General features: G+C 34.3%; 1 protein-coding gene across 1 annotated transcript in view; it reads left to right on the top strand.

Moving 5' to 3' along the window:
* The window catches only part of EXOC5 (exocyst complex component 5), a 56,542-nt gene that overhangs the window by 19,473 nt on the left and 13,218 nt on the right, over positions 1–23,851 (top strand). Inside the window, exons 2-12 of the mRNA XM_047861995.1 lie at positions 1,398–1,492; positions 2,099–2,246; positions 4,212–4,406; positions 5,915–5,979; positions 8,524–8,552; positions 9,725–9,834; positions 11,394–11,438; positions 11,541–11,681; positions 13,236–13,318; positions 14,345–14,554; positions 16,153–16,300. Of these exons, the coding sequence (XP_047717951.1) occupies positions 1,398–1,492; positions 2,099–2,246; positions 4,212–4,406; positions 5,915–5,979; positions 8,524–8,552; positions 9,725–9,834; positions 11,394–11,438; positions 11,541–11,681; positions 13,236–13,318; positions 14,345–14,554; positions 16,153–16,300 (1,269 nt within the window). The remainder of the gene's footprint in view (positions 1–1,397; positions 1,493–2,098; positions 2,247–4,211; positions 4,407–5,914; positions 5,980–8,523; positions 8,553–9,724; positions 9,835–11,393; positions 11,439–11,540; positions 11,682–13,235; positions 13,319–14,344; positions 14,555–16,152; positions 16,301–23,851) is intronic.

The following is a 23,851-nucleotide window of genomic DNA, read 5'->3' as shown; positions in this document are numbered from 1 at the left end:
CAATTTGTATTCTCAATACCCACCACTGTGCCCAGCACGTAGCAGTTGCTGAGCAAAATTTGCTGAATTAATAAATAACCCCTTTTTTGTTGTCCAACTACCTGTTGAGGTAGCAACTTATTCAGCAGTGTTAATATTAAAGTTTGGGCACAGGTTCTTAATTTTACTTATCACATACTTTTGCATTCTTTATAATTTCTTCTCTATTAGGTTGTGAGTTTCCTGAGGTTGCAGTTTTTTAATACATCTTTTTATTCCAAAGCCTAACAGCGTGCTTGGCACTGGAAATTTTATTGTTTAATGAATGTTTATCAATGAAAATATGTTTTTAAGATATGATTAACAAATAGAAAATTTTGCAGATAATAAGAATTCAGACTGGAATCACCAGCAAATGGTAGCAGTCTAAGTTACATGCTAAGTGGGAAGCAATACAGGATACCCATTTACACGAAAGAAGATGGTATGAAAAATATGTACACTAGCGTGTATTAGTCTAAAAAATTCATTGTCAGCTGCTAATGGTAAAGATTTGAGTGTTTATTTTCTTGATTGGATCATCTGCTCTAATATTCTTTTTTTCATAATAAATGCTTTTTTTCTCAGAAAATTTAGAAAATTTTGTATCCTACTTTTTTCAGTATTATAGATGAAGATTTTTTTCTCATTGCATGATTTTTCAGCATGATTTTAATAGGAACATGGTTTTCATCCTGGAAGTTTGTCATAAATTTTCAATAATGATTTCATTAAGTATTTATATGAACAATTTTTCAGTATTGTACATAATACTTAGTGGATGTTCTGTAAAAAATTTTATGTTCATATCTGCTTTTCCCTTAGAATTTTAAAAGTAGAATTACTAGGTTAAAGGGTATGAGTATTTGTAAAACTTTATGTTACTAAATCATTATTTATTATCCTTTAAAAATATTGTACATGTTAGATTAGATGAGAGTGTGAACTTCAGTTTACCCTCTCCGATATTGCATATTATAATTACCAAAACCAAAACAAAACAAAACAAAAAAACCCACCCACTTTGCCAGAGTGTGAGGTTAAAAACAAAAGTGATAATTTGACCTCATTTGGTTACTAGTGAAGCCACATATATTTCATGTTTCTTGTATTTCTTCTATAAATTGTGTCCTTTGCTCATTTTTCCACTGGGATGTTCTAACTAGTCATGATACTGTTCTGATATTTTAATATCCTAATTTTTATTAATTTGATTTTTTTCAATTGAAAAAGCCTTGTACATTTTAATGTAGATGTATTTAAATGATAATTTAATTCTGTTTTAAGTTCTCACATAGTAGAACCTGTTTAAGTTTTGCAAGTAGCATTAAGTTATCTTCTATGAAACTTTTTAAAAGAACACTTATTTTGTATACTAGGAGCCTTTTGTGGCAGATGAGTATATTGAAAGACTTGTGTGGAGAACCCCAGGAGGAGGCTCTAGAGGGGGACCTGAAGCTTTTGATCCCAAAAGGTGAAGTAAAAATGTTTTTCCCCATAGATCCACCTAGTTCAAGTTTCTGTTTGGAATAGAGGTGACTACTGAAATTCCTTTCAATGTTTATGTAAAGGGGTTTTAGTTAACAGTTGGACGATAAAGACACAAGCATTAGAAGTCAGGAATTGATTTATTTTCTTTTATATTTCTTTTAGAGAAGGATTTTAACTGGTATGAGGGGAGGAATTTTATTGTGTTATAAGAATTTAATATTTTCTTCAATTAGTAATAAATCAGAAAAGGTTGGTTCTACCTGTAAAATAAAAACATGTTGAATATGTTGTTTTAAGTGTAGTTATAAATCAGAGGAACAGAAAGTCATTGCCCTGGAATGCACAGTATTATTTTTATATAGCATGTTTATCATTTTGACTGTTTTCTATAACATTGGTTTCTATTCTGGCAGAGATTCTGAGTGAGGTTTTCATTCATGTTAAAGATAATTCCTAAGATGCTATAGAGAAAATTAACATCATTCCTACCTTAAGAAATGCTTATTAATATTCTGTTACAGATGAACTGGTCAGTTCCTAATGATTAATCATAGATGGATTGATACATACTCTGATTTTCCTCTACTAGGCTATTAGAAGAATTTGTAAATCATATTCAAGAACTCCAGATAATGGATGAAAGGATTCAAAGGAAAGTAGAGAAACTAGAGCAACAGTGTCAGAAAGAAGCCAAGGAATTTGCCAAGAAGGTACAAGAGCTCCAGAAAAGCAATCAGGTAAACACTGATTAAGCAATGAATAGTTTATACAGATTATATTTTTATTCCCTTCCACTATTAAGTTCTTAAAGAACTCTAGTCAGATAATAGTAACCATTGAGGTTTCTCTCCACCGTTTGCATCCCTGGGGAAAAATGTCAATGAATTGTTGTGAGGTACTCTTAGCACAGACTTGCTGTTGATGCATGGTTTGGGATCACAGTAGTCCCTTCTTAGGTTGGAGTGGCATCCAGTACAGTCACAGTGCATTCTTTAAAGAATGTCACTTTAGCTGGCCTGCATTTTTAGGGGCTCATGATTAGCTTGGATATTTAAGTGTCATTTGCATTCTCATTTAAACATAAAACAAAGCAGTAACAGAACAGTATTGCCTGGATCACATTTTTCCCTGATCTGGGAAGTTTTACAGAAGTCACGGTATATGTGTCCCCGTGAGAATTGTAGTATAACATGGGGAAAGTGAATGCAGTACTCTTCCTCAATCCATTTTGAAGTAAAATCAAATCACAGCCTGGCCCTGGGGTAAGTAGGCCAAATTTCTTAGCCCTTCTTAGGTCCTACACTGAATCTGGAATCTGTGAACCCCTTTTATGGCCTGGGCCTGATCTGGAACTTGATTGCCCTGTATAAGTGTAGTTCATGGAGCATTGTGTAGCATTGCTGCCTCCCAGGGGCTGTTTGTTCTTTAGTGTTAGGGATTAGCAAACTGATTTCTGCTCAGATTTTATTTAGTTAGATTCCTTCGCTTAAGCATATATGGCTGTGAGAAAACATTTAATGAAGTCAGTAGTTTACATAAGATAGAGGATGTGTTTTTACATAGTCAAAGTGATAGATTCCAAATACTTACAATGCAGTTTTCTCTTGGTAATAATAATGGTATTATTAGTTAACCTAACAAGCTCTGGAGATAAGTCTGCTCTGCCACTTACTAGCAACTTAACTTCCCTGTGCTTTAGTTTTTTTCATCTATAAAAATAGGTGGTTACAAGGATTAAATAAGTTAATACATATAATATGCTTAGAACAGTGTCTGGCCCAGAGGAAGTCCTTAGTGAATGTTTGCCTCTCCCCCCCGACCCCCATCTTAACTTAAAGTAAGAGTGAAGTGTCATACTGAATTATCACCAATTTTGTTATTGGCAGTTCTAAGGCATTCATTGTGTATAATTTTCATATCCCACAGAACAATCTCTATAGTCAGAGGAAAAATATGTTAGGAAGTATTGTACCTTTGCTTCATTTAAATAATTGTTATAGTCTTTTCTGTTTTCAAAACTGGGCAAGAACCATCTTACCTTATTTCTAATGTTGGCATTGCTCTTCAAATATTTAAAATGTGTGTTAACTACTCTATTTATTTTTGAGAGAGAGAGAGAGAAAGCACGAGCAGGAGAGGGGCAAAGAGAGAGGAAGAGAGAGAATCCCAAGCAGGCTCTGTCAGTGCAGAACCAGACATGGGCCTCAATCTCACAAAGCATGAGATCATGACCTGAGCCAAAATAAAGAGTTGGACGCTTAACCAAATGCGCCACCCAGGTCTCCCAATATTCTATTTTTAATTAGTGTTTTTCACGTCTGACGTATTTTGACTCCGCGTGATGGCAAGCAAATTGTCCAGATCTTGGGTCCCTTTGATGCTTAGTTCATTGTTTTCAGGACTAAATGGTACTGGGAATGTTGTTAAACAGGATACTGTTTTGTTTCTAAACAAATGTTGATAAAATGTTTTAATAGTTAAAGGTAGAAAAGTGTGCAAGTTTGTTAAAAAGTTTTCAGATCATGTTATGCTGCTAATGGGCATAAGTTGTTTTTGTAGTTTACCTCATATATAACTCCTATATTATCTTCAGTTACCTAAGTTAGAGAGTAGGGATGAGATTGGTGCTCTGGGCTTGATATGAATTAATTTATAAACTGGATTCTCTGATTATATTTTATGCTTGTGTACATTTTTCCTAGGTTGCCTTCCAACATTTCCAAGAACTAGATGAGCACATCAGCTATGTAGCAACCAAGGTCTGTCACCTTGGAGACCAGTTGGAAGGGGTAAACACACCTAGACAACGGGCAGTGGAGGCTCAGAAATTGATGAAATACTTCAATGAGTTTCTAGATGGAGAATTGAAATCTGATGTTTTTACAAATTCTGAAAAGGTGAGCACTATCAGAATGATAAAAGCAAGCTGCATCATTAATAGCAATGCCCTAATTATTACTTTCAAATCACTGAGTAGCTGATTTATTGAAACTTTTTATTGTTCTGAAATGTGTATTAGTACACTTGCCTGCAGATTCCTGATGAAGTGTGTATATTCAGATTTTTAACTACGGGATTGTCTTGGCATTTTTGTTTATAGAATTATGTGTGGTTTGGAAATGCTGAGGTAACTATGTTAATAGTTCTTTCCCATAATTGACTTTTAATATTAACAGAATTTAATAGTTATATTCTGTTGGGTTTAGGGGGTGGTGTGACCTAAATCATTGATAAGCTGAAATATCTTTCTGCACAAGGAATTCAGAGTTTCTGGTTTCTGTTGCTTGAATAAAGAGCTCTAGTTTGGACCAAAGAGATTGGAAAAATCTGAATTGTTTATGTTAATCCTTTTCATGGCACTAGTCACTTAATACTAGTCTGAGGGTACACGGTATTGACTGTTCTGCAATCTTGAAAGAAGGTTGTTTAGCTGACTTTCTTCCCCCCCCCCCCCACTGTATGTCACAGTGACATACAGACAAGGAGAGAAGAGATAACTAAAACCAGAATGCTATGTTCACTATTGTTTGGCAACAGTTTGTTTGGCCCTGCTGTTGTCCCCTTTGCTTGCCAGACTTCACATGAGTGCTTGGTTAGAAAGATCTGTGTTAATGTTTTTAGCTCTTGCTTCATGTTTGTAAGAGTCTCTTTATTTTTTAGTGTAAAAGAAAGTGAGTGATCATAAATCAGTTACTGAAGGTGTGCCAAAATTCAGTACTTAATTGAAACTTAAAGAAAAAGAGAATATTGTATAACTCCCCCCACACATTAGTGTAAGTAAGCATGGTCAAATATTTGCATTTCAAGAACTTTAGACCCTTGGCCTGAATCCTTTAGTTCCACCACTTAAAGAAGTACACTTCTGTACCATATTTCATTCAGGAGACTTCATATTCAACTCTATATTTGCTTTTAGAACAAGTTTTATAAATTTATGTGTTTATTAAATGGTAGGTATTTTAACTGTTTTATTTATATATTCATTCAGTTCAGCTTAAAGTGGGATATATGCAGCAATATGATCTGAATTATTTTCATAAATCTTGTTTGTCTTTTTTGGGTTCATAAACCAGAAGAGACACTTAGGCTTTCAGCAAGCAATGATTTTAATTTTTTCAGAGTAAACTTGAACTGCAAGTTTCACTGGGAAGGGATTATGGCATTATAAAATCACAAAATTTCAATACTAGAAAGACAGATGTTTATGTTTTATTGATTCATTTATTGATGATAATGTATTTCTGTTGCTCACAAGGTTTTATTTGTATGGATTTTAAAAGATAATTGTTGGAGTGAGGGTCTATTGGCATACATAGGGGATTATTATTTTTTTCAAATATAAAGATATATTTGGTATGTATAGGGTTTGTTTTTTTAATTATTGCTTTCGTTTATTTTTGAATAGATAAAGGAGGCAGCCGACATCATTCAGAAGTTGCACCTAATTGCCCAAGAGTTACCTTTTGACAGGCAAGTTCATTTCTCAAGAGCTAATTTGCATGTATGCTATAATTTATAAAGTTTTATTTTTCCCTGTATGTTTTTGCTTATTCAACAAGAGTTTATTGAGTACCTCCTTTGTACAAGCATAGTATATAAGAGTTGATTGAAAAAATATAGTTTCTTAATATCTAAATTTAGTGGTATACTTTGAAATACTTTCAACCTTTTGTCTTTTTTTTTTTTAAGTTTATTTTATTTTGAGAGAGAGTGCGTGCGTGCGCAAACGGGTCAGGGGTAGAGAGAGAGGGAGAGAGAGAGAGAGAGAGAGAGAGAATCCCAAGCAGTCTCCACACTGCCAGCAGAACCCCAGACACAAGACTTGATCTCATGAACCCATGAACCGTGAGATCATGACCTGAGCCATGATCAAGAGTCAGACACTTAACTGATGGAGTCACCCAGGTGCCCCTCTTTGTCTTTCTTCTGAAAAAAAAATTGCTGAAGAATTTTGAAATTTCCTAAAGTGATGTTTTAAATTTTCATTTTTTTTGGACTCTGATAAGCTGGAATGGAGGGAATGGGGAAAGTTTAAACATGGGGCCATTCAGCTGCTTTTTCTTATATCTAGATGAGAGTCCTTAAACTTTATGGAGTTTTAGACACCTTAAAAGTTGATGAAAGCTAAAAAAGTTTCTTCAGAAAATTCAGATCCACACAGATTGTTATAAGCAACTTTGTGGAATTTTAGACTCTTTAGCCTAGCCACAGACTCCTCCTTAGGGACTTCAAAATTGGACCATTTCCTTAAATGGGTAAAATGTGTAGATCACAATAAGTTGCCTGATAATTGTTGGATAATCTCTCCATTCTATTCTGCATATACTCATCTTCTCCTATTTCTCAGTTACATATTTCTCTTACAATTCTCTTTTAGTCTCTGCCAAGCCTTGGAGTTGAATATATGTCCTAATTAGTTTTAATTCTTTCACAGAGATCAGTATGGCCTTACATGCATTCTGTTCCACCATGACTTTGATACATCAGTTTTGTATAACTCTACTTTTTAAAAAATTTTTTTTAATGTTTATTTATTTTTGAGAGAGAGACAGATTTCGAGTGAGAGTGGGTTAGGGGCAGAGAGAGAGGGAGACACAGAATCTGGAGCAGGCTCCGGGCTCCAACCTGTCAGCACAGAGCCCGACGCGGGGTTCGAACTCACGAGCTGTGAGATCATGACCTGAGCCAAAGTCGGATGCTCAACCAACTGAGCCACACAAGCACCCCTGTACAACTCTACATTTTTATCACCTTCTTTATCTGTCTTTGCCATCTCTTTTGCCAACCATCCTCCTCTCTCTCCAAACTGATTACATAGGATCTCTCAACATTACTTTTTCATAATGTACATTCTCCCTTGATATTTAAGATTTTAAAAAATTCTAGTGTAGGGGCGCCTGGGTGGCTCAGTCGGTTGAGCGGCCGACTTCGGCTCAGGTCATGATCTCGCAGTCTGTGAGTTCGAGCCCCGCGTCGGGCTCTGTGCTGACAGGTCAGAGCCTGGAGCCTGTTTCGGATTCTGTGTCTCCCTCTCTCTGACCCGACCCCGTTCATGCTCTGTCTCTCTCTGCCTCAAAAATAAACGTTAAAAAAAAAAAAAAATTAAAAAAAAATTCTAGTGTATGGTAGTATGTAATATTTTAGTTTTTGAATTTGCAAAGATTGGATGGTTCGTCTGTAACACACATTGCTGGGTCCTTTTTATGACTTCTATTTTATGTTTCATATACTGTTCTTGTTATTTTTCTTTTAAATAACAGTAATGGAATTTTTTTTTATGAAAAAAATCCCAACAGAAGGGGCAAATAAACAAGTAGGAATTTAAAATGTTAGCGAATAGGGCCACCTGGGTGGCTCAGTCGGTTAAACATCCGACTTCGGCTTGGTCATGATCTTAGGTTTCATGAGTTCAGGTTCTGCATTGGGTGAGCTTGAGCCCCTGCTCTGAGCTCCACATTGACAGTGTGGAGCCTGCATGGGAATTTCTCTCCCCCTCTCTCTGCTCCTCGCTCACTTGTGCACACTCTCTCTCTCAAAAATAAATAAATTAAAAAAAAATCTTTTAAAAACTTGTTAGTGAATATAAGCAGAGACAATAGCTCAGTGTTGGGGCTGGTGGGGTTGTTAATGCCTCATATAGAACATCTCCCTCTTTAACAAGTTATTGGTTATTCAGAGTGAATTTCATAAATGAGAACTAGCCGCCCCATCTGAATGGCCCAAATTCAGTTTTGTTACCTGGCATGCTTACTATCAGTACTCTTTCCCTCCTGGTTGGCTGACTAGCTGGTTTGTTTGCTTTCCTTCTTTCCTTCCTCCCTTCCCCCCTCCCTCCCTTCCTTCTTTCCTCTCTTCTTCCCTTTTCCCCTCCCTTCCTTCTTTCCTTGATGATGACCTTTAGTACAAAGGTTTCCCTTACACTCCCAGACCCCGTTTCCCCTTTTATTAACATCTTAGATTACTGTGGTACATTTTTCTCTAGTATGAACCTCATCATTGGTTTTTATTTTCCAGATTTTCAGAAGTAAAATCCAAAATTGCGAGTAAGTGGAGTTTGATTTATTTAATAGTTGTGGATAGGTGATAAAAATACTTCTGTAAAAGAAAAATAGTAAAAGGAGAGATAGTGGGAACAATGTTATCTTCTCACCATATCCCTGAGTTTGACTCCTCTTCCTTGAAGCAGTCATTACCAGGTTCTTAGGTATTCTTCTAGAATATCCTATGGATATACAAGCATGGGACATAAATCACATATACATGTGTAGAATTTAGTCCTACTGTCCCTGGTTATTTTTAAATAATTGGTAGCATCCTATACAAATAGCTTTATACCTTGTGTTTTTAATTTAACAGTGTATCTTGGAGGTTGTTTTGTATCCATGTATCTGTAAAGTAGGTTCTTTGTCTTAAAAGCTAAGAGCTTTTAACTTAAAAGCTCGTGTGAGCATTTCAGTATCTTTATAACTGCTTACATGATTAGTTTTATCCTTTCCAATCTTTGGATTACATTTTAAGCAGATCATTCTGGGTCTCTGGAAAAGCCATTATATTTGCAGGCTCCCATGGTAATTTGAGTCATGTTTGGGAGACCATTGCATAGAAGGTTCAGAGAGCCACCTATTTTCCCAAAAGTGTTATAATAAGAATGACATAGATAGTTGGACTTCTTGGCAACGTTTCTGATTACTGTAGATTAACACAGCATTCAAGTTTTCACACAGAACATTAGTAGCCTCAATAATGTAGTGAATCAGACACCATGTATTATCTTAAGGTGATATTTAGTGTTAAATCCACGATAGTTCATGGTAAAGACATCTGAATTCTAGTAAAGAGTTCTGTAGTCCTCTTCACCATTTCTACAGCTTTATGTTTAAGATTTTTCCTATCTCATACTATCAGAAATGACATCCAGAGGTTTATCTCACTCAGCTGCTTTTTTAAGTAACAGTGGTAAGTGGTAGTCAGACCAAGGGAGTTCAGCTGTTTTCCTGGTTGGGAAGATTTCTTTGTCTTTAAAAATATAGATTTATATTATATCATAGTGTATTTTAGGGGCTAGACTCATTGCCTATAATCACATATTGTTTTTATAAGTCTTTCAAAAGAAGGCTAGATCCATAGTCATTTTATTTGTAAATAATTCATGTGCTTGTAAATAACTTGCATACGTTGTCCCATTGTAGCTGAATTACTTCCTTTTTACTTTTAGGTAAATACCATGATTTAGAATGCCAACTGATTCAGGAGTTTACCAGTGCTCAAAGAAGAGGTGAAATCTCCAGAATGCGAGAAGTAGCAGCAGTTTTGCTTCATTTTAAGGTAAATAGTAATTATTAAAAATGAAGATTAATCTTCAAGATTGTGGAGATTATATAAATTCTATATATTATAGTCACCGATTATCCTGTTAGTTGTATGACTCTCACAGTGATTATTTTTGGATATTTTGGATAATTTGTGGAAGAGATATGAAATATACATTTAAATTGTATTTAATGTATTTAATTTAATGTATTTATTTTAATTTAATGTATTCATAATTTATTTATGTATTAATTTAATGTATTTAATTTAATTTAAATGTATATTTCATATCTCTTCCATAAATTATGTTAAATTTTAGGTATTTAATATTATATTCAATAAAATTTTATCAATGACTTTTTATATTGGTTGACATAGAAAATCATACTGTCTTCTTGTCTTTTTATTTTTTTCAGTCAAACATGTTATGAAATAGGTCAAAAGTAAAAAGATTTAGCTTTAAATATCTGGTGGAATGTAGGAGCCAGAGATTAGATGGAATATAATTAGTAAAAGACTTAAATCCAGAAGATCTTAGGTGGTAATACAAAGAAATACTATCTTCTTGGATTTTGAATTAGGGAGAGTATCCCTATAAAGAAATTAAAGAAATAGTGCTTTGCAATTTGTTTCCTTTTTTTTTTTTTTTTCAGAGAGAGAATGCAAATGGGGTAGGGGGGCAGAGGGAGAGGGAGTGGGAATGGGAGAGAGAGAGAGAGAAAATGAATCTTAAACAGGCTCAGCACAGAGCCTGATATGGGGCTTGATTCCATGAGTCTGGGATCATGACCCAAGCCGAAATCAAGAGTCGGACTCTCAACCACCTGAGCCACCCAGGTACCCCCAATCTGTTTATATTTGTATCTGAGTAGGAAATAGGAGTTTTTTTGTTGGACTTTACACTTACAAGTAACATATTAAGTATTGAGAATGGCTCTTGACACAATAGTGTACTTTGGCATTGCTTACTTTCCTTGTTTTTATGTATGATTTGTTAATGGACAAAAGTCATTATAGAGAGCTTAATATGACACATTATTTTGCTTAAATACATTCTGCTAAAATAGATTTAATTTTAAAAGTAAATTTCCAGAATGCCAGTTAAATACAGCTCTGTTCAGAGTCTTGCAAGGGAACACAAATGCTTTGAATCCAAGAGTGGAAAGAAGGAAATATATATATATATTAATATGAAATACATAATGTACTTATATATATATATTAAAAACCTTTTCTCAAGACTGAATCTGTGTGTGTGTGGGTGCATGCATGCATATACATGTTTTGGAGTTGAAGGAGATTGGCTAGGTGATCATAGGGCAAAATGACTACAAAAAACTCATACCAGTTTTCTTCTTTCATTCTAAAATCTTGCAAGGATATGAACCAGGTGATCAATTTCATAAAAAGCAACTGGGAGAATTTCATTTAAATCCAACAACCGTTATTATTGGTGATTTATTAGGACATAGACATAGCTTTATTACATATAATAATTTTTATTGAGATTATTACTGTTGTGATTATTGTTATTAAAACAGAACTGTGATAATGTATTTCTTTCTTCTTTGTAGGGTTATTCCCATTGTGTTGATGTTTATATAAAGCAGTGCCAGGAGGTAACCTAATAGTACACTTTTCTGGATTTTATTTTATGCTAATTTGTGTTTTAAAAACCATTTTAAAATTATACATTAACTATGTAAAATGCCTCTGTTTAGGGTGCTTACTTGAGAAATGATATATTTGAAGATGCAGCAATACTCTGTCAACGGGTAAACAAACAAGTTGGAGATATCTTTAGTAATCCAGAAACAGTACTGGCTAAACTTATTCAAAATGTATTTGAAATCAAACTACAGGTAATTTTAAACTATGACTAAGTAATTCTTAAGGCAATAAGTGATTTTTTTCTCTGTTTTGAAAGTTATTTATTTTTTAATTTTTGGTTTACTCATGTAATGCCCTTTGGAATAGTAATGTCCTTATTCAGTGAATGGGAAAAGAATAACAACGTCATGCTTTTTTAAAAAAATACTGTTCACCAAGAAAAAAGGTGCTAATCACCAAGCATCATCAGAGCACATGTTTAAAATTTGTGTAGCAGCAGTACAAGTCATAAAAGGTTGTAGAGGGGTAGCCTCAGATTGTTGTTGTTGTTGTTGTTGTTGTTGTTTTTTTGAGAGAGAGAGAGCATGCTAGTAGGGGAAGGGCAGAAAGAGAGGGGGACAGAGGATCCAAAGCAGGTTTTGCACTGACAGCAGAGAGCCCGATGTGGGGCTTGAACTCATGAACCATGAGATCATGACCTGAGCCCAAGTCAGACGCTCGACTGACTGAACCACACAGGTGCCCCGGTAGCCTCAGATTTTTATTTTTATTGGGTCCTCACTTTGACCAATGAATGTATTTATGAAATTGAGTAAGAATTTTAAGCACAGTCTGTAGAATTTTCATAATATGGTACTAATATGAAAAGAAAAAACATAGTAATTTCTAGGTGTGTAGGATGGTTTAGTGTTGTTTTGGCTGTATTTCATGGACGTGAGACACACAAAAAAGTTCCATGCTTTCCGCCATCTTGGCTCCTCCCGAAAACAGTAATTTAATGTACAACCTGGACTCCCATAGCACTATACATTAAGGCAACGTTTCCTAAACTATGTTTTCTACTGGATTAAGCAACATAAAAGAAGTTTTTGTTTTTAAAACACAATTCAGAACTTTTTATAGCCTTTAAAGGTACTAACACATATTGTGATTCTCTAGGAGGAATGTAAAGTACAGCATTTCCCAATTTTAGAGTAATGCCTGTTAATCATAGGGGACACTAGTGTTAGCCAGGCCACAGTTTGAGAAATGCTGCTTTAAGGAATTAACTATATCGATACAGCATCAGGTTTTGTTTTTTGGGTTTTGTGGGGTTTTTTTGTTTCTTGTTTTTTTGAATATTTATTTATTTTGAGAGAGAGAGAGAGAGAGCATGAGCAGGGGAGGGGCAGAGAGAGAATCCCAAGCAGGTGCCACTCCATTAGCATAGAGCCTGATGTGGGGCTCAATCCCAGGAACTATGGGATCAGGACCTGAGCCAAAATCAAGAGTTTGATGCTTAACGAACTGAGCCACCTGGGTGCTTCTGGGTTTTGTTTTTTAAATGTACTTTAAAAAGCAAGATAGGCCAGTTTCAAAAGAAATTCTGAAATTCTTAATACTTATTCCCAAGACTGCTATAGATGAACATGTAAATATGAGAAGCATTAAAAATTAAAAGCCTATTATTTTTTTATATTGGTATACTTCTTATGCATTGCCTTTTCCATTGTATTTTAAGTAAGAACAGCCCCAGAATGTGGAGTAATTTAGAGAAAAAATATGTTTACTTGACATAATGTTGGCCTTTTTTTTTTCCCTTCCAGAGTTTTGTGAAAGACCAGTTAGAAGAATGTAGGAAGTCTGATGCAGAGCAGTATCTCAAAAATCTCTATGATTTATATACAAGGTATGTTTTTAATTACTAGAAAATAGTAACATCTCAGATTTTCTTTCCTTTTTTTTTTTTTAATAGAAAATGGTGAAGTATTCAGGTATTTTTGAGTAAAAGTTTGTTAATAGTATACCTTTCAGCATTAAATACTTGGTTACGTAGATTACTGTTATAGAAAGAACAGCATTCTTAGCACATTAACTTAAGGAATCAGATATTCTTTATAGTCATGTACTTTAATGAAACTTTGTTTATGTTGTTTAAGACTCAAGAATTTTGTTTTGAATTTTAATTGTAAGCTAGTTCCCTATCATTTTTTTTCTAAGAAGTAGTATGATTATATTTATCTGCAGTTAAATCTTTAGAAATTGAGAAAGTCACAAATTCTTAACAAATGAGTTTCAGCCTTAAGTTTGATATTGAAATTTGCCTTAGGCTTTTGTAAACGAAAGTGTTACACTTAGAAATATTATATCAGAAGTTTCTTATTGGAGTTTTTTTCCAGTCCTATTGTTCTTTGTCAGTGACGTCATTTTGGGAGGAGGGTCTTCAAAAGTAACTATAATCAGGAAGTCCATCCCAACAACGTTTATTGTGAGTCTGTATTTAACAATGCAAAACCGAAAATTAAAGAAAAGTCCACATGGGCAAAGACAAAAGGGAGAATGAACAGAGAGTAGATCTTTCAGTACTCTGACCCGGGTACTATGTTGTGAATGCCATTAGAGTGTAGTTGAAGTCATTCTGCCACTGTTGTCATTTCTAGACTGGTTGGTTGCCTAGACTTTTTCTCTTAAGTCGCCTATCCCTAGGAGATTATCCTTAGTCAGTTTGCAAAACCACAATGCTGTTTGTGATGTCAGTCTACTTTATATATAGCGCTGTGCAGCTTCTCTCTGTATCCTAAGCACCTTCCCAAGGTTTAAGAAATGGTGGTTTAACGTAAGTTATTAAAATTACATTGTAAAAATATGTATTCCTCAGTGTTATTACTATACCTAAAATATACATTCATCTTTTTCTCCCTTTTTCCATGAAAAGAACCACAAATCTTTCCAGCAAGTTGATGGAGTTTAACTTAGGTACTGATAAACAGACTTTCTTGTCTAAGCTTATCAAATCCATTTTCATTTCCTATTTGGAGAACTACATTGAGGTAGAGACTGGATATTTGAAAAGCAGAAGTGCTATGATCCTACAGCGCTATTATGATTCAAAAAACCATCAAAAGAGATCCATTGGCACAGGAGGGTAAGTGTTTTTGTTAAATGTTACAGTTAAAACTAAAGATGTTAAGAATTTTATTGTATTTGGACAAACTTGTCAAATATTGACAGTTACTGAAATTTTCTATGAAGAACTCATTTAACCCAGCTTATTTATGACACCACTGATCAAATCCTGTCTCTTGAACCATGTATTGAAATGACCTAACATGATGTAATTAAAATGTAAAGCAGAATACCAGCACTATAAATAGTCGCCTTTTTTTTCCTAGACTGAATAAATTATTCCAGGTTATTAACTAGGAAGCACATCATTTTTTGTTGTTGCAGGTGTGGAAAAAAAAATAGCAAATAGTTTACATTTTAAGTACCCTGAGCTTTTAATGACTTGGGCATAAAATTACTTAATTAATACCTAAAGCCTGGGATTATTCACATACTAGAAGAAAATGATTTGTTCTAAGAATTGGTGGCATCTTAGTTATCCAGATCTCAACTATGTGGAACCCAGTCATTTTTAATATGAAGCAGAATGACTTATGCAGAGCCATGTAATTAGAGTCCAGAGTATACTCAAATCACTTTCTTGATTCCCAGTTTGGCATATACTACATAATGATCAGGGAGAGGTTATAGTTAGGAATAAGAAGTGACATCTTGGGGGCACCTGGGTGGCTCAGTAGGTTAAGTGTCCAACTGTTGATTTCAGTTCAGGTCATGATCTCATAGTTGTGAGATCAAGCCCTGCGTCGGAGAGCCTGCTTGGGATTCTCTCTCTGTCCTCTCTCTGCTTCTCTCCTGCTTGTGCTCGTGTGCACGTGTGTGTGCATGTGTGTTCTGTCTCTCTCAAAATAAATAAACTTAAAAAGTGACATCTGAAAGGCAGCAGCAAATAAGGGAAGAAAAAAACTAAAGAACAACCATGAGAATTTTAAAAAAAAAATTAGTTTGGGGCTCCTGGGTGGCTCAGTTGGTGGAGCATGCAACTTTTGGTCTTGGGGTTGTAAGTTCGAGACGTCCATTGTGTGTAGAGATTACTTTAAAAAAAAAATAATATCTGAAAAAAAAAATGTTCACAATACTCCAGAGTTAGGTAGTCTAGGAGCAAAAGAAGTTTAACCTAAAGATACCACCGTAAAATAAATGTTCAAAGTGACTGGTTACTCAGTCATTAAGAAAAGCTATATTATGGTTAATATGTCTTATTTAATAATAATGAAGAAATAAGTATGTTAAAATGGTTAAATGTATTTAAAAAAGCATTAAATTTTTAAAGTTTATTTTAAGAAGGACCATTTAGTTATATTAACTAATTTGGAATAGTCCACTTGCTAAGGAAACCAAATAAGGAGTTTTTGGCTATTGAGTCAGAATTATAGAGCTGAAAAAGACTTTAAAAGTCCTAACTCCAAATATACTAATTTTTCAGATGAAAGTCTTCTGTGTAGACATTAAGGCTTGTTTCACTTTATAGAACTAGAGTTTATTGGAATTTGAACTTTTAGGTCTCCTGGCAGTTAGTCCATTTTTCTTTGTTGATGTGTACTAAGTTGAACAGCATTTGAAATTGAAATCTGTGTATAATAAAGTGTTCTCTTTTTATTTCTTGTCATGATCCATTAGTATTCAAGATTTGAAAGAGAGAATTAGACAACGTACTAACTTACCACTGGGGCCAAGTATCGATACTCATGGGGAAACTTTCCTATCTCAAGAAGTGGTGGTTAATCTTTTACAAGAAACCAAACAAGCCTTTGAAAGATGTCATAGGGTAAGAGTAATTGAAATTTATTTTATTTATATATAGTTGTGTATTTTAATTTTTGCCTTGTAATAAGATACAAATCTGCTATCTGGTTAGGTACAACTATTTTTTGTAATAAAGATAGAGTTTTTGTTTTGAAGAACAGAATTATTTTTAAAGTTATTTAGAAGTATATTTTAATATAATTTTACGAGTTGAATATACCAAATTTTTTTGTAAGATATTAAATCAATACATGAAAGGGAGGTTTAGAACTATCTTATAAAAATATAGAGCATTAGGGAGAGAAGGATGTTTTAAGAACCCAGGTATTAAAGGAAAAGAATGAAAAGATGACTCTATTAAAATTTAGAATTTCTTTCCAACAAACACACTTTAACAAAGTAAACAGATAAGTCACAGCCTGCAAGAAGTATTTATAGCTAGTATTACTAGCAGAAGATTATGTGAAACAAATAATAGTGGCACATAATTGTATAGCACATACCATGTTCAGAGCACTTTAGGTATACATTACTCATTTAATCATTGTAACAACCTTGTGAGGTTTTTATTCCATTTTACAGATGAAGAAACTGAGATATGTACCTCTTAAGCAGTGGAAATGAGAGTTGAGACCATCCTAATTTTTTATTTGTATTGATGTGTATATGGTTTATATATTTTATATTGACAGATGGTAAATCAGTATAAATTACACACATAAATCAATAGAAAACAAAGGCTACACATAAACAAATAGAGAAAATGCAAATTACCAATAAGATTTTCACTCTCACTAATAGGAAAATGAAACGTAAAATAGGGTAAATAGTATCTCATTCAGTCTGCAAAAATTAAGTCTGATGATATCAAGTGTTGGTAAGGATGGGGAGCAATAGATATTTTCATACACTGCCATTGGAATAAAAATTGTATCTTTACTTTGGATAGTAACTTGAGAATTCCTTACAGAAACTAATAGGTATATGTGCCACATTGTTTATAATGGTAAAAAATTAGAAGCAAATTAAGTGTGCCTCAAAAAGAGAATTGATAAACTGACATTGTTGATACACTAGAAAACTATATAACAATTTAAATGACTAGAGTTACTATATAACAATTTAAATGACTAGAGTTACATGTATCAACATTAGCAAATCTCAGAAATACGATGTTGAATACAAGATGGGGAAAAGATATATTCAGTATAATACCTCTATATAAATTTTTAAAAAGTGAAACTATACCTTGTATCGTTTAGGGATGTGGACAAGCATAGGCATGATAAATTCAGGATAGTGGTTGCCACGAAGGAGGATTACCTAAGGGACTGTATCCATATTTATAATGTAGGACCCCCTCACCCCCCAGATCTGAAGTACATTTGGAAAAATGTTAAGATATGACACATCTGGGGGTTATGGATATATTTGGTAAATTACTGTGTCTAGTTTTCTGAATGCTGGAAATAGGTTAAAATACTTCTAAAGATCATCGAACTTGAAACTGTCAACATTATATTGTTTGAGTCACAGTAACTAACTCTAAATCATGACCTTTGTCTGGAAACTTACAAGATAGAAATTTAGTTCAATTCAGTGCATTCTGATCCAGCAACATTATGTGTTTACTTTGTACCAGCTGCCATGTTAGACATTGAGGATATAAATGAAAGACATATACCTTACTTTCGAATAGTGTGGAGAAAGGAGGTAGCATATAAAGAATCAGTGCAAAGTAGGTATATCCTGCTGGGACCAAAGAATATGCAACCAGCTCTGCCTGGTGAAGGAATTGAAGAAGAGTATTTTTTATAAAAGATTACAAGAAGGGAACTTTTGAGGCCTGAGTCTTGAAAGCTACATAGCATATCTACAAGAAGGTAATTCTTGCAGAGAGAATACTACATATAAAAAGACATACATAGGGCTGTCTGGGTGGCTCAGTCAGTTAAGCGTCCAACTTTGGCTCAGGTCATGATCTCACAGTTGATGGCTTCAAGCCCCTTGTTGGGCTCTGTGCTCCAGCTCGGAGCCTGGAGCCTGCTTTGGATTCTGGGTCTCCCTATCTCTCTGCCCCCCCCCCCCCCCCCCCTCCGCTTGCACTCTCTCTCTCTCTCTCTCTTTTTCTCTTTCAAAAATAAATTAAAATGTTAAATAAAAAAAAATAAATCCTTGGTGGATGTCAAACGGCTTTCTTCCTTTAAAAAAAAAAAGACATACACAAAGATTGGCTGTGCAGCATAAAATGCTTGAAATAAAAATGTACATTGGAGAGTAATAAAAAAGGAAGCTGAAAATGTAGACAGAAACTTTTTGTGTACTCTGCTTAGAAATTTAGACTTGACCTTGTAGTTGATGATGGAAGCTTTAAAGGATAATTAAAAAGGGCAGTGTAACTTTTGCACTGTTGATGGGAATGCAGGCTGGTGCAGCCACTCTGGAGAATGGTATGGAGGTTCCTCAAAAACTTAAAAATAGAGCTACCCTCTAGCCCAGCAATTGTACTACTGGGTATTTATCCAAAGGATAAAAAAATGCCCAGTGTTTATAGCAGCACTATCAACAATAGCCAAATTATGAAAAGAGCCCAAGTGTCCATCGACTGATGAGTGGATAAAGAAGATGTGGTATATATACAGTGGAATACTACTAGGCAATCAAAACTGACATCTTGGCATTTGCAACAGCATGGATGGAACTGGAGAGTATTACGCTAAGCAAAATAAGTCAGTCAAAGACAAATATATGATTTCACTCATATGTGGAATTTAAGAAACAACAGATGAACCTAGGGGAAAGGATGGAAAAATAGAAGTAGAAACCATAAGAAACTCTTAAAGAGAACAAACGGAGAATTGCTGGAGCTGTGTTGAGTGGGGGAGGGTGGGCTAAGTGGGTGATGGGCATTAAGGAGGGCACTTGTTGGGATGAGCACTGGGTGTTACATGTAAGTAAGGAATCATTAAATTCTACTCCTGAAACCATTGTTACACTCTATGTTAACTTGGATTTAAACAAAATTAAAATATTAAAATTAAAAAGGGCAGTGTAATTGGTCCTTTTTTTCCTTTTTTAAAAAATAACTTCCAGATATCTTTGACATTCAGTAAACTGCATGTATTTAAACCACATGATTTGATAACTTTGATAAGTTATATCTACATTTCTGAAGCTATAACTTCAATCAAGATAACAGATCCAGTACCCCAAAAAGTTTCCTTTGTCCTTTTATAATCTCCCTTTCCTCTCCCTCCACTTCTGTTCTCATTTGCATGAGACTGAACAGCTTTATGTCACTGTAGATTCATTTTCAAAAAGAAGTCGACATTTGAGGACTGAGTCTTGAAAGCCAAATAGGATGTCTTCGAGAGGTTGATTAATTTTCTAGAATTCTTTTATAAATGGTATATAGGGTATTATAATATAGTATTTTATAAATGGTATATAGAATATATGTACATGTGTTTCTGGCTTTTTCAGCATGATTCTTTAAGAATTCATCCATGTTGTGTATATTATTTACTATGTTCCTTTTTATTGCTGAGTAGTATGTTTTTGCATGAGTATACCACAGTTTATGTATTTACCTATTGATAGACATTCAGATTGATTTCATTGTTTGACTATTAATGAATGAAGTTGCTGTGAACATTCATGCATGTGTCTTTATGCAGACATAAGCTTTCATTTCTCTTGGATATATACTTAGTAGTAATACAGGTGAGTCATGTGGTATTTCTTTTAAAGAAACTGCCATACTGTTTTCCAAGGTGGTGGTTTCATTTGACATTCCCACCAGCAATATGTGAAAGTTGCATTTGCTTCCCCATGACCTCCAACATTTGGTATGATCAGTCTTTTTAATTTTAGACAATCTAATGGTGGATAGTGATATCTCATTATGATTTCAGTTTGCATTTTCCTAACGACTAATGATGTTGACTGTCTTCATGTGTTTATTTGCTATTTGTATATATTTGAGGTATTTTTTGTACATTTTAAAAATTGAGTTCTCTTATTTTTTGAGAGTTCTGTGTTCTGGTTACATTTCATTTATCAGATATGTGATTTGCAAATGTTTTCAGTCTGTGGCTTGTCTTTTTAATCTCTTAACAGTAGTGTTTCATTTGATGAAATATGGATGATGAGAAGTTCTTAATATTGGTGAAATCCAATTTAACACTTTTCTGTTATGGATGGTATCAGAATTTTTGGTATCATATATAAGAAATCTTGGCCTAACCCAAGGACACAAAGACTTCCTATTATGTTTTCTTCTAATAGTTTAATAGTTTAAGATTTTGCATTTAGGTCTTTAATCAGTTTTGAGTTAACTTATGCATGTCATGTGATCAGAGGTGGGGGTTTTTTGTTTTGGGTTTTTTGTTGTTGTTGTTTTTTGCATTTAGTATCCAGCTGTTTAAACATTATTTATTGAAAAGCTATCTTTTCTCCACCAAATGCTTTGGAACCGTTGTCAAAAACCATTTGAGAGTTTATATGTTGATCTATTTCTGGACTCTGTTCCATTGACCTACTTGTCTTTGTGCTAAGACTACACTGTCTTGATCACTATAAGTCTTGAGTCAGGTAGTATAAGTCCTCTAATATTTTCATATGTCTTATAATCAGTTTGTCAGTCTCAGGGGAAAAAAGTTTGAAATTTTGATTTTGATTGCATTGGATCTGTAGTTCTGTTTGTGGACAATTAACATCTTAACAATATTGAGTTTTTGGTCTATGAACATTGTATATCTCTCCATTTTTTTAGATCTTCTTTAATTTTCCTTAGCAATGTTTTCTAATTCTTAGCACACAAGGTTTATCCCTGAGTGTTTAGTATTTTTTGTGCTATTTTAATGTAATGTCAGTAGTATTTTCTTAATTTGTATTTTTGATACTCTGTGTTAGTGTATAGAAAAACAGTTGATTTTTATATGGTGATTTTGTACCTGCAACCTACCTAAACTCACTTATTAGTTCTAATAGTTTTTTTTTTTTCTGTAGATTCCACAGGATTTTCTGAGTAGACAGTCATGTTGTCTGCCAATAAAGTCAGTTTTACTTATTCCTTTCAAGTATAAAAACCTGTTATTTTGTTCTCTTGCCTCATTGCATTGGTCAGAACCCCAGTTCAGTGTTAAATAGAAGCAGTTTGAGTAAACACTGTGTACTATTCTTAACCTTAAGAATAAAGCATTCAGGGGCACCTGGGTCGCTCAGCCGGTGAAGCATCCAACTTCGGCTCAAGTCATGAGCTCATGTTTCATGAGTTCGAGCCCCACGTCGGGCTCTGTGCTGCCTGCTCAGAGCCTGGAGCCTGCTTCGATTCTGTGTCTCCTTCTGTCTATGCCCCTACCTCCCTCTCTCTCTCTCTCTCTCTCTCTCTCTCACTCACTCACTCAAAAATAAACATTAAAAAAAAAAAAAAGAATAAAGCATTCAGTGTTTTCACCATTAAGTATGATACTAATTGTAGGTTTTTCACAGATGCTCTTAATCAGATTGACAAAATTCTTTAATTTCTAGTTTTCTAAGTAATTTTATAAGATTAGGTGTTGTATTTTGTCAAATGCTTTCTTTTTATTTTGTTAATGTGCTGAATTACATTGATTTCCAAAAGCTAACCTTGCCTTTCTTGGATAAACCCCAATTGTTCACCATGTGTTATCCCATGTATATTTTGTTGGATTAGGTTTGCTGAACTTTTGTCAAGAATCTTTGTGTTTGTGTTCATGAGGGATATTGACTTAATACATATACTTTTTTCTCATAATGTCTTTGTCTAGTTTTGGTTGTCAGGGTAATACTGGCCTTGTAGAATGAGTTGGAAAATAATCCTTCCTCTTCAATTTCCTGGAAGAGTTTGTATAAAATTGGTATTATTTTTTCCTTAAATATTTGGGAGAATTTACCAGGGAAGTCATTTGGGCCTGCGGTTTTCTTTGTGAGGGTTTTTAACTACAAATTCAACTTCTTGAATAGACTTAGAAATAGGTTATCTATTTCTTTTTAATTGAACTTTGGTAGTGTCTTTTAAGGATTTGTATATTTTACATAAATTGTTGAGTTTATTGGGATTAAGTTGTTCATGATAGTTCTTTATTGTCCTTTTAATATCTGTAGAATATATAGTGATGTCACCTTTTCATTCTTGATATTGGTAATTTGTATCTTTTTTTCCTGATCAGTCTAGCTAGAGGTTTATCAGTTTTATTGATTTTCCCAGAGAAGCAGCTTTTGGTATCTTTGATTTTTCTCTGTTCTTTTGTGTTTCATCAATTTCCACTCTTTATTCTTTTTTTGGTACCTACTTGGGTTTCATTTGCCCTTCTTTGTTTAGTTTTTTAAGGTGGAAACTGAGGTCATTGATTTGAGACCTTTCTAGCTTATAGCTAGTTAAGGGCATCTGTTGAGCATCAGTGAGCAAAGAAGAGAGGTGAAGGTTGTGGTTAGAGTGAGTAGTGAAGAATAAACTTTGGGGAGTGGTATTAAGAAGACCAGGAAGGGAATCAAGTAATATCAAATCAGTATTTATAATAGATCTTTTAAAGTGGGCTATGTATTTCAACTCCCCCCTCTTTATATCAGATGATAATCATTACTCTGAGAAAGGTACATGAATGGAGACTACAAAGAGGCAACAATCAATTGATAAACAATACAGGAAGCAGTTATAAGAAGTTGAGAGGTAATTTTCTAACTTTTTAAATAGAGATTTCATTTTCTCACTGTGACGTTAATAATTCTTTTACTGAGTAATCATCAGCAACATCAACAGCAAAATGAACACTTGGGAGTTTACTGTGTGCCAAACGCTGTGCTAAAAATACTTTATGTGCATTTTGGTATTTTATTCTCACCTCTGGACTAGGATATAAGTACTGCTAATAGTATTCCCACCTTACAGATGAGAAAGTGAGGCCTTGTGGGGTTAAATAACATCTTAAGGGTTTACTCAACCAGGGAGTGATGAAGCTGGGATTTGAGCCTGTCATAGTTTAGTGCATCAGCTACTGATTTCCCCATCTCCTCCCCCAGTAGAATAAAGAATCCTTATTTTGAGTTTTGCTAGAATAGCGTTTGTTAAAGTTAGTGACTCTGGAACTTCTTTCACCACAACCTACAATAAGAAATGGATTTTACAGGGGCACCTGGGTGGCTCAGTTACAGCATCTGACTTTGGCTTAGGTCATGATCTTGTAGTTCATGAATTTGAGCCCCACATTGGACTCTCTGCTATCAGCATGGATCCTGCTTCAAATCCTCTGTACCCCTGTCCCCCTGATCCTTCCCCACTCACTCTGTCTCTCTCAAAAATAAACAAACATTAAAAAAAAAAAAGGAAGTGGATTTTACATGGCAGCCCAGGGGACATTTGTTATATGTATGTTTGTGTATGTGTTATGTTTTGCGTGTATGTGCATCTCATTAAACTATATTTGGTTTTAATATGTACATTGTACTTCATTTTCTATTGATTCTCTCTTCTCTCCTCTCTTTCTTGTCAACAATCCACTAATGGATTGCAATCCAGGTGAGAAAAACACTGATCTAGTCTAAGCCAGGA

This window comes from Prionailurus viverrinus, chromosome B3, assembly GCF_022837055.1.
Source record: "Prionailurus viverrinus isolate Anna chromosome B3, UM_Priviv_1.0, whole genome shotgun sequence".
In the NCBI taxonomy this organism is placed as follows: Eukaryota; Metazoa; Chordata; class Mammalia; order Carnivora; family Felidae; genus Prionailurus; species Prionailurus viverrinus.
Note: the sequence above shows the minus strand (reverse complement) of the source record. Positions and strands in the feature narration are given on the sequence as shown.